Source organism: Lagenorhynchus albirostris, chromosome 19, assembly GCF_949774975.1.
Source record: "Lagenorhynchus albirostris chromosome 19, mLagAlb1.1, whole genome shotgun sequence".
NCBI classification, from domain to species: domain Eukaryota; kingdom Metazoa; phylum Chordata; class Mammalia; order Artiodactyla; family Delphinidae; genus Lagenorhynchus; species Lagenorhynchus albirostris.
The window spans coordinates 10,316,803-10,327,768 of record NC_083113.1 but is presented as its reverse complement, the minus strand read 5'-3'; the positions used below and the strand labels follow the sequence as shown (position 1 = coordinate 10,327,768).

The window sequence follows — 10,966 nt, the reverse complement described above, 5'->3', positions numbered from 1 at the left end:
CACAGTCACCACGTTTATTGGATTCATACTTTGACAGGGGAGGGTAAGCTGTCGGGAGGGCTCAGAGCAGGACGCAGAAGAGGCGCTTGTCGCGGAAGGGGTTCTCTGCGGCGGGTACCGGCGTCACCAACGGGTCGTCTTTGGCATGAGTCTCGCAGAAGGCCAGGAGTTCGGCCGCCGCCTGTGACACCTGCGGACACCCGGGTGGAGATGTTCACGCCCCGCCCCGCCCTTTGCCTGGGCCCCTCCTCGGGTCAGGCCCGCCCCTTATCAGACCCCGCCCCCTTGTCCGGACCGCTCCCATTACCCGGGCGCGCCCTTGGGCCCCGCCTTAGCTCTGGCCACGTCCCTTATTGGGCTCCGCCCCCTTGCCTAGGCCCCTTCCCCGGGTTCTGTCCGGTTCCGAAGGAGATCTCTACACGGCTCCCGGCCCCACTCCCAACACTGACCGGTCCAAACCCCAGCCCCGGAGCCCCCGCCTTCCTCCCCACCCCGACCCAGCACCTTCATACGGTCGATGTTCACCTCCAGCTTCAGCTGTTCCACCGTCTTCCGGGCCTCCGCTATCTTGGCCATGTTGTTGGACATGGCTGCGGCGGGGACAGGGTTAAAAGCCGGCGGGAGTCGGGGCGGAGGGGCAGGCTAGGGCAAAGCTGGGTCCCCAGATAGGGATGGCGGTGGTGATGGGACCCAGTAACAGGGGCGTGCGTGGAAGGGCGCACGAAAGGGGTGCCCAGAGGAAGGTGGAGGAAGGAACAGCAAAACAGAAGAAAAGGGGAGAGATGAAGATCTGCGCAGATGGGGGACCAAGAAGCCGGCCGAAAGAGGGACAGATGAACAGAGAGGAGAGGGGCAAGTGGAGGGATGGAGGGGTGCACGGATGGGGTACCTAGAGTCAGGTGGAGGGAGGAACAGAGAGAGGAGAAGGAAGCCGGGAGGGAAGCACAGGTGGGAGGCTGAGAGGCAGGTGGAGGGAGGGACAGAAGGACAGGGCCACAGGTGCTGGATCAAGATCCAGGGATCCAGGTGTCTTCACCTCCCGGGGATACAGCATGAGCCAGGAGGGGTCCCTCCCCAGGCCAATTAGCGGTGGCTCCAGGGAGAAGGGGGAATTAAGATCACGGTGGGAGGGGCCCAGAGGGGGCCTCATTAGGGCCTTCGCAGCAGCTGCCCGCTCCGCCCCCCTCGGGGAGCCCCCCTCACCCCAGCTCTGGCCACCTCAAAGGCTTCTCTTGCTCATTAGCAGCGGAGAGAGGGCTGGAGAGGGGGGGCAACCCAGCCATGACTGGGAGAGGGGCAGAAAGGATGGAAAGAGGGACAAACAGAGGGGCAGAGGAAGAGACAAAATGACAGAGGCAGAGTCTGAGGCACAGGGGGGAATAAAGAGACTGAGGAGGGATAGAAAGATGGAGAGATGGGGAGGGACGGAGTGATGGAGGGAGCAGCGAAAGAGGGAGACAAATAGAGGGGTAAAGAAAGGGACAGAGTGATACAGGGGGAGGGAAGCACAGAGGGGACGAGGGGACAGAGGGAGGATAGAGAAGGGGAGATGGAAGGGTTGGGGAGGGATGGAGTGATGGAGTGGGAGAGGAGAGAGAGGGACAAATGGAGCGGTAGAGGGAGGGACAGCGAGGAGAGGGAGAGAGAGGCACAGAGGAGATAAAGGGACAGAGGAGAGAAGGGGCAGGGGGACAGAGAGAAGGAAGTGGAAGGGCAAGAGGAGAGATGGAGTGACAAAAGGGGACAGAGAGGGGCACATGGAGGGACAGAGGGAGAGACGGGCCGATGGAGATGCAGAAGTGTAAAGTCATTCATTCACTCACGCATCCATTCATTCCCAGGCAGAGGAACTAGCTGGCGGGGCCGAGACCGGAGCCTCCTACCTGTTGCTGCTCAGGGCCGGGATGGCGGGCGGGTGGCAGAGGCTGGGAAGCAGCGTCTGGGTCCCCCCTCAGCCCCGCCCCGCCCCCTCTCCTGGGGCACAGTCTCTGAGGACCCGCCTCCTCCTGCCACTGCCACCACCATCCCCTTCGCCCTCGCTGCCTCGCCTCCGTCTCTCTGGGTCCTCTTGTTATGTCTGTCCGTCCCCCTCTTTGTCTTTGTGTTTCTGTGCCTCTCTCTCTCCCTCTATCTCTCTTGCAGTCTCCCCTCTCAATCTCTGTCTCTCACTCTCTCTCTCTCTCTGTCTCTCACTCTCTCTCTCTCACACACACACACACACACACACGCTCACACACACGCTCACACACACACACACACTCACAGGTAAAGACAGTCTCTCAAGATGTGCCTCATGCTCTGCTGCATTTATTCCACAGTCACACAAATCTCTCCTGTGGGTCCCACACAGCCTCTCACGCCATTACATATGCTCTGCCACCCTGTCACATCCCCCACCTCAGTGCCACCCCATCCCAGATGACCCCTCCCAGCAAGCAGACTCACACTCACCGTCCCTGGCAGAGAAACGAACAATATCACGCTGTGTCACACGGTGCTGCACACGGTCTCCTGAACCAGCTGTGCTCAACACACAACCTCCCAGAGCGCCACAGTCACACAGCCTCTCAAAATGTCACACGGCCCCTCACAGGCTCTCCGAGTCTGGCCCATCCTCACTGGTGACATCTTACACAACTCGAGAGTGTCAAGCATACACACACAGCTCCGCACAGGATCGCACACAATCTCTCAAGATGTCATGCCGAGCCTTACACAGTGTGTCACACACAGCTGTCGCCCTCACACCGCAATCTCCTGGTGTCACACACGTACACTTACACACACGAGGTTTCTCTTGTACACCCATCTGAGTGCCCAGGACGGTTGAACACGCTCTAATGCACTGTCCTGACACTGGGCCAGTCTCAGGGTCCCACATGATCCGTGTTACACACAGTCCCACCCAGCTTCTCCTACGTCATCAGTGTGGCTGAAACATCCTGTCTCACACTCACATGGTCACTCTCACACCCAGCTCCCCCGCCCCCGGGGCCTCTCACACTGCTTCTCACATCATTACCTGGTGGATCACACTCATTCATTCTCGCCCTCTCTCACACACCATCTGCCCGTGTGACACACACAACTCTCCTGTCCTCACCATGTTGCACAGTGTCACACACGATCTCTTGCTCACGTATGGTTTCTCGATGCCACAAACATCCCCCAAATAGTGTCTCAGGGACACCCAACCTCACGGTGTCACACGCAGTCACCTATAGGTCATCTCGGTCACCTCACATACACTGTCACACACAACGTCTCGGTGTAACACGATTTCACACAGTGAAACTCTGTTTCTGGTTGTCACAGAAAATCTCACAAGGTCACACAGCCACACACAACCTCTGGCGTCACGCGCGATCTCAAGTAGTACACACTCACACAGTGAGTCTCTTGGCGTCACACACTACCTCCCGGTGTCACCCACGGGCGGCCACAGTGCTCTGTACCAGGCACACCCATGCGGGCGCGCGCACTCTGCCTGCTGTCCTCTCCTTACAGCCCCCTGCGGGCCACACGGGGGCGCCCGCGGCCCGCCGAGCTGCCCACCCTGCCGGCGCCAAAGCCGTAGGCGGCTGTGGAAACCCTGAGGGCAAGGCGCCCCCGCTGTCCGGCTAGGCATGCAGACGTGGGAAAGAGACACAGAAAGGTGGAGGGAGCTAGAGGGAGATCATTGAAGATGGACTGGGACACAGAAATTCAGAGAGGGAGAGAGAGACGCAGGGAGAGACAGAGGCAGAGAGAGATAGGGACACAGAGACGGAAATTTGGAGAGATAGAGACCTAGGGACTAAGACAGAGACAGGCAGAGGGTTGCAGAGAGAGACAGACATCGAGACGTACAGGGTACAGGAGACACACACAGAAAAGTACAGAGACAGAAATAGTGACCGAGAAACACAGACACCCAGAGACACAAAACAGAGCGGGGTAGAGAGACAGAAAACTCAGACCGCGCCCTCCGCAGGGGACCTGAAGGCGGAGGCGCGTCCGAGGGACCTGACCTCGGGGCCTGACCTCCGGGCAGCCAAGGGGGCGTGGTGGTTCGGGGCGGGGTTTATAAGGGGAGTGTTCGGAGGGCGGGTCGGTAGGGGCGTGGCCTGGGTGCGGCGTGTCGCCCAAGTGGGCTGCGGGAGGGGCTGAGGCAGAGACCGGGGAAGAGGTGGAGGTGGGGGAGAGCCTCGTCTCTACTGCACTCACCCCATCCCAATTCGGTTTTTACCGCTTGAACAGGGAAACGAGACCTGCCGGGAGCGGATACGGGCCGGGGTCCCTGGTAGCGATTTGATAGAGGGGTATCGGACTCTAGCTCCCCTCCCTCCTACCCCGCGGGAGCAACGGGGACAGATGGGGGAGGGAACCAGGCTCACATCTGGAAAGCATCAGGCGCGCCGGACGTGCCAGGGCCCCGGGCCCAGCTGCGGAAGAGCGGAGGGGAGTTAGGGCGCCCCCGTCCCCCTCCCTTAGCGGGGTCGGCCGGCGCCGGGGAGGGGCCTGGGCGTACGCCGAACCTCGGCGCCTTCCGCAGCTGGTTTCCATCAGCAGTTCTGGCCCGGGCAGCCCCCGAGGAGGAAACGCAGCTTAGAGCGGGGAAAGACAGGGTGACAACCCAGTCTCCCCTCCCTCCCTCCGACAGCAGCCAGAGGCTGGGGGCGGGGGAGACGGACAGGGGGACACTAACTGAACGGAGCGTAACCTCCATTTCTCTTCCCAGTTGCGGACCTTTCCACCCTACGCATAACCTTAGTTTCCAGATGTGCAATCCTGCCCTGTGTTGCCCAGGAATTTCCCAGCCTCATGACAATGGTATTACTGGCCCCATTTTCTGGAGGGAGAAACTGAGACCCTGGATTCGGATTCAGTTCTGACTTTAATTATTCAAGAAACATGCAGTGGGACTTCCCTGGCCGTCCAGTGGTTAAGACCCAGCGCTTCCAGCGCAGGGGGCACGAGTTCGATCCCTGGTCGGGGAAGTAGGATCCCCCACGCTGCCTGGCACTGCCAAAACAATATATTAAAAAAGAAGAAAAGAAAAGAAAGAAACGTGCAGTGAATGCCAACACTAATTCTAGTGTCAAATACCCAATCCCTATTGAACACTGTCACTCAGATGTCTAGAGTATCTCAAATTCAGTGGTCCAAAACTGAGCTCCTAATTCCACCCGCCAAACTCCTACCACAGTCTTACCCATCTCAGTTGATAGTAAATCTTTGGGGTCAATCTGGACTCCCCTCCTCTTCTCACACCCCACAACTGATCTAGCAACAGATCCAATTAACTCCATCTTCAAAGTCTGTCCACAATCCAGTCACTTCTCACCTCCTCTGCTGCCCCCACTCTGGTCCAGGCATCATGCCCTCCAGCTTGGACTATTATAGTCGCTGCTCACTGGGTTTCCAGCTTCTAACTCTGTTTCCCTCAGCCTGTTCCTCACAGAGCAGCCAGAGGGACTCTAACAAAGTCCCCAGGTAATAATAGCAAGGGTTAGTGAGAATGGCGAAACTGGAACCCTCATACGTTGCTGGTGGGAATGGAAAATGAAGCTGCTATTTTAGAAAACAGTCTGGCAGTTCCTCAAAAGATTACAGAGTTACCAGATGACCCAGCAATTCCATTCTTAGGTATCTACCTAAGAGAAATGAAAGCATATGTTCACACACAAACTTGGACATGAATGTTCATAGCAGCATTATTCACAATAGCCCCAAAGTGGAAACAACCCAAATATGCATCAACTGATGAATGGATAAACTAAATGTGGTACATCCAAACAGTGGACTATCATTTGACAATAAAAAGAAATGAAGTACTGACACATGCTACAACATGCATGAACTTTGAAAACATTATGCTAAGTGAAAGACGCAGTTACAAAAGACTGCATATTGCAGGATTCCATTTCTATGTCCAGAACAGGCAACTCTACAGAGACAAAAGTAGATTAGTGGTTGCCAGGGGCTGGGGAGACTGGAGGTTGACAAGTAAGGGAGACAGAGTTTCTACTTGGGATGATGGAAATTTTCTGAAATTTACTGTGGTGATAGTATAGTCACAGCACAACTCTGTGACTAGAATAAAAGCCATTGATAAGACATTGATAAAAGACATTGAAGAAGACATAAATAAATGGAAAGACATCCCGTGTTCATGGATTGGAAGAATTAATATTGTTAAAATGTCCATACTACCCAAAGCAATCTACAGATTCGATGCAATCTCTATCAAATTTCCAATGGCATTTTTCACAGAAATAGAACAAACAATTCTAAAATGTGTATGAAATCACAAAAGACCCTGAATAGCCAAAGCAATCTTGAGAAAGAAATACAAAGCTGGAGGCATCATGTACCCTAGTTTCAAACTATATTACAAAGGTATAGTAATTAAAACAATATGGACCCAGCAAGCCCACTACTGGGCATATACCCAGAGAAAACTCATGCGCCCCAATGTTCATTGCAGCACTGTTTACAATAGCCAGGACACAGAAACAACCTAAGTGTTCATCAACAGAGGCATGGATAAAGAAGACATGGTACATATATACAATGGAATATTACTCAGCCATAAAAAGGAACGAAATTGGGTCATTTGTAGAGACATGGATGGACCTAGAGACTGTCATATAGAGTGAAGTAAGTCAGAAAGAGAAAAACAAATACCGTATATTAACGCATATATGTGGAATCTGTAAAAATATTGGTATAGACGATCTTATTTACAAAGCAGAAACAGAGACACAGATGTAGAGAACAAATGTATGGATACCAAGGGGGAAAAGGGGGGATGGGATGAATTGGGAGATTGGAATTGACATATATACACTATGGATACCATGTATAAAATAGATAATTAATGAGAACCTACTGTATAGCACAGGGAACTCTACTCGATACTCTGTGGTGACCTAAATGGGAAGGAAATCCAAAAAAGAGGGGATATATGTATATGTATAGCTGATTCACTTTGTTGTACAGTAGAAACTAACACAACATTGTAAAGCAACTATACGCCAATAAAATTTTTTTAAAAAAACCCAATATGGTACTGGTACAAAAACAGAAACATAGATCAATAGACCAGAATAGAGAGCCCAGAAATAAACCCATGCATACATGGGCAATTAATTTACAACAAAGGAGCCAAGAATATACAATAGAGAAAAGATAGTCTCTTCAATAAATGGTGTTCTGAAAACTGAACAGCTACATGTAGAAGAATCACAAAAAGTAACTCAAATGGATTAAATACTTGAAACTAAGACCTGAAACCACAAAAGTCCTAGAAGAAAACATAGGCGGTAAGCTCCTTGACATCAGTCTTGGAGATGATTTTTTTGGATTTGACACGAAAAGCAAAGGCAACAAAAGCAAAAATAAACAAGTGGGACTACATCAAATTAAAAGCTTCTGCACAGCAAAGGAAGTCATCAACAAAATGAAAGGGCAACCTACAGAAAGGGAGAAAATATTTGCAAACCATGCACAGGATAACGGATTAATATCCAAAATATATAAAGAACTCATACAACTCAATAGCAAAAAAAAAAAAAAAATCTGATTTAAAAATGGGCAGAGGATCTGAATAGACATTTTTCCAAAGGAGACATACAGATGGCCAACAGGTACATGAAAAGGTGCTCAACAACACTAATCACCAGGGAAATGCAAATCAAAGCCACAATTAGATATCACCTCACCCCTATCAGAATGCCATCATCAAAAAGACAAGCCATAACAAATGTTTTCGAGGATGCGGAGAAAAAGGAACCCTCCTGCATTATTGTTAGGAATGTAAATTGGTGCAGCCACTATGGAAATCAGTATGGAGTTTCCTCAAAAAATTAAAAATAGAACTACTGTATGATCCAGCAATTCCACTCTGAGTATTTATCCGAAGAAAATGAAAACACTAATTTGAAAGGATATATGCACCCCTGTGTTCATTGCAGCATTTCTTACAATAGCCAAGATTATAGAAGCGACCTAAGCGTTCATCGATGGGTGCCTGAATAGAGAAAATTTGAATATAATGCAATATTATTCAGCCATAAAAAAGAAGGAAATCATGCCACTTGCGACAACATGGATGGACAAGTGACATAAGTCAGACAGAGAAAGACAAATATCACATGGTCTCCTTATATATGGAATCTAAAAAAAACAGGCACAACATTGTAAATCAACTATACTTCAATAAAAACTAAAATTAAAAATAATTAAATAAAATACAGTCCTTCAGCAAAATAAATAAATAAATAAAAACAAAACCAAGTTCATAGGTACAGAGAACAGACTGAGAGTTGTCAGAGGGGTGGGGGGGATGGGCAAAATGGGCGAAGGGGATCAAAAGCAAATTTCCAGTTATAAAATAAATGTCATGGGATGTAATGTACAACATGGTGACTATAGTTGATAATCCTGTGCTGAACATTTGAAAGTTGCTAAGAGTCAATCTTAAAGGCTCTCATCACAAGGAAAGGAAAATAAAGAAACAAAAGCCATTGAGCTCTATATTTTATATGGGTGAATTTTATGGTAGTGAATTATGTTTCCATAGAACTGTTAACCCCTCTTCCCCTCCAAACACCTAAGTCCCTCTTCTGCTCTGAGTTCTCCCATGGCTCCCATCTCCGGAGGAGTAAAAACCAAGTTCCTCACCATGGCCCACGAGGCCCCACGGGATGCAGTGGTCCCAATCATTCTTTGCCCTCGCCTCCCCCTCTTCTCCCCCTCACTCACCGCTCCAGACACGCTGGATTCCTGGTTATTTTGCCCACATACTAGGCACTGTTTTGGCTTCAGCAGTGGCTGACCCCTCTGCCTGGGAGGCTCTTCCCCAAGAGATCCACAAGCCTAACTCCCCCACTTCCTTCAGGTCTCTGTTCAAATGCCATCCTCTCAATTAGACAGCTCTGATCACTCTACTTAAAATTACAAACTCCTCTCTTCCCCCATCCCTCCCAATTCCATCATATCTCTGCTCAGTTTCCCCCCACAGTCCTTAACACCTTTAAAAATGATAGAAGTTATATATTTATTATGTCAACATCCCCTCCTGCCCCCCCCAGCCCCTATCCCTGTGAGCAGTTCCTTATGTATCCGTCTAGAGATGATCCATATAGAAATAGGCTTATAGGGCAATGGCTAACAGCATGGACTCTTAGGCAGTCTGAACTTAAATTCTGGCTTTGCTACTTATTGGTTTCAGGTAAGTTACTCAAGAGATCTGTGCCTCGGTTTCTCCATCTGTAAAACGGGCATAATAATCATATCTACCTCCATGAAATTGTGAGGATTAAATGAGTCAGAGAATGGAGTCTGGCATATAAAATAAGTGCTCATTGAGTGTCAGCTGTTACTTTTTATGATTAAGCACTAAAATTTTAAAAAGGAAGAAAGGTCAGCCATCTGTAATTCAACCATGTTGACCACTGTGTGGCCTGTGTATCCTTAGACAAGTCCCTTCCCCTTTTGGCTTTAGTTGCCCCTTTTATGAAACAGAGATGGGGCAAATACTCCCAAGGGCTTGAGAAGCAATGACTTTTCCCGCAAACTTTAAAAAATAGCTTTGGGAGTTCCTTGGCAGTCCAGTGGTTAGGACACAGCACTTTCACTGCAGTGGCCCCGGTTCAATCCCTGGTTGGGGAACTAAGATTCTGCAAACCGCGACTAAGAGGATTATGCTCTTAGTCGCGTATGCTGCAACTAAGAAGCCCCCATGTCGCAGCTAAGAAGGTACAGAGAAGCCCCCATGTCGCAGCTAAGAAGCCTGCATGCCTCAACTAAGAAGCCCACGGGCCACAACTAAGTCCACATTCTACAACTGAGACACAGCACAGCCCAAATAAATGAATAAATAAATATAAAAAAAAGAAAGTAGGGAGACATGCTAATTAAAACAAAACACCATTCTGCTCCCCCCCCCCAGATTGGCAAAATGAAAATGATTAATAGCATCTCTTGTTTGGTGAAGGAGTGGGAAAATGGGCATCTCAGGGGTTGCTGTTGGAAATGTCAACTGAGGGCAGTCTCAGTGGAAGGAAGTGTGACCAAGTCAATTAAAAATTTTTAAATGATGGTACTGTAATGACCAAGCCAGTCTATTTCTAGGAGTGGATCCTACAGAAATATATATATGTAAAAAAGAGGCATGTACAAGGACATAACTGCAGTAAGGTCCAAAATAGCAAAGGAACTGAGGAGCTGACAACAGGGTTAGATTATGGGTACCCCCGACCCCATGGAATCGTATGCAGCTACTACAGTGATAGGAAAATACGTCATCTAAATTTAGATGAAATGAACAAATCCCTAGAATACAACTTAGTAAAACTGACATAAGAAGAAATAGAAAAGCATAAACAAATAAAATAAAATAGAAAAGCTAAATAGTACTAAACCCTCAGAGATTCAATTAATTAAAATCCTTCCCATATAGAAATCGCCAGGCACAGATAACAAAAAAAATTGATAAACAATGCATACATATGGCTCAATTTATGTAAGTATATAGTTTTACCTATATAGAGTATAACTATATGTATATGCATATATATAGTTACATATATTTATATAGCTACAAGATTCATATATGTATGCAAACACATAAAGGAAAACATACAAGGATGCACATCAAACTGATTATGATGACTTCTGAGAGAAGGCGTTTGGGGCTGTCCCTTTACCTACATTATTTCCATTTAAAAAATTTTTGTTTTTTATTTCTTTATTATTTCCATTTTTATGAAACCATATTTATGACCAAACAAAACTCAACCAAAGGTCAGAGTCATTGAAGTAAAATATTCAATGGTAAGAAAATGCTATTGAGACCTACCCTGGGATCTGCCATCTGGTTCTGGACACTACATACCCAGAGCAAACCGTAGTTGCTCAATAAATATTAGTCCAAAGGAAAAGCCCATTTAGCCACAGAAGGAGAGTCCACCACCACGTA

At 48.7% G+C, this 10,966-nt stretch overlaps 1 protein-coding gene across 7 annotated transcripts; it reads right to left on the bottom strand.

The window, feature by feature from the left end:
• GNG8 (G protein subunit gamma 8) lies at positions 1-5,453 on the bottom strand. 7 transcript variants are annotated; one of them, XM_060130105.1, is made up of 3 exons: positions 5,327-5,453; positions 505-590; positions 1-190 (listed from the first exon to the last, which is right to left on the bottom strand). In XM_060130105.1, the coding sequence occupies exons 2-3, from the start codon at positions 586-588 to the stop codon at positions 62-64; spliced, it is 213 nt and encodes a 70-aa protein (XP_059986088.1). In that variant the 5' UTR covers positions 589-590; positions 5,327-5,453; the 3' UTR covers positions 1-61. The 7 variants fall into 7 exon arrangements, with proteins under 7 accessions (XP_059986088.1, XP_059986083.1, XP_059986082.1 ...); XM_060130100.1 differs by lacking the exon at positions 5,327-5,453 and adding an exon at positions 5,195-5,213; XM_060130099.1 differs by lacking the exon at positions 5,327-5,453 and adding an exon at positions 2,782-3,996 and having other exon boundaries at positions 526-590.
• Positions 5,454-10,966: the final 5,513 nt, after the last annotated feature.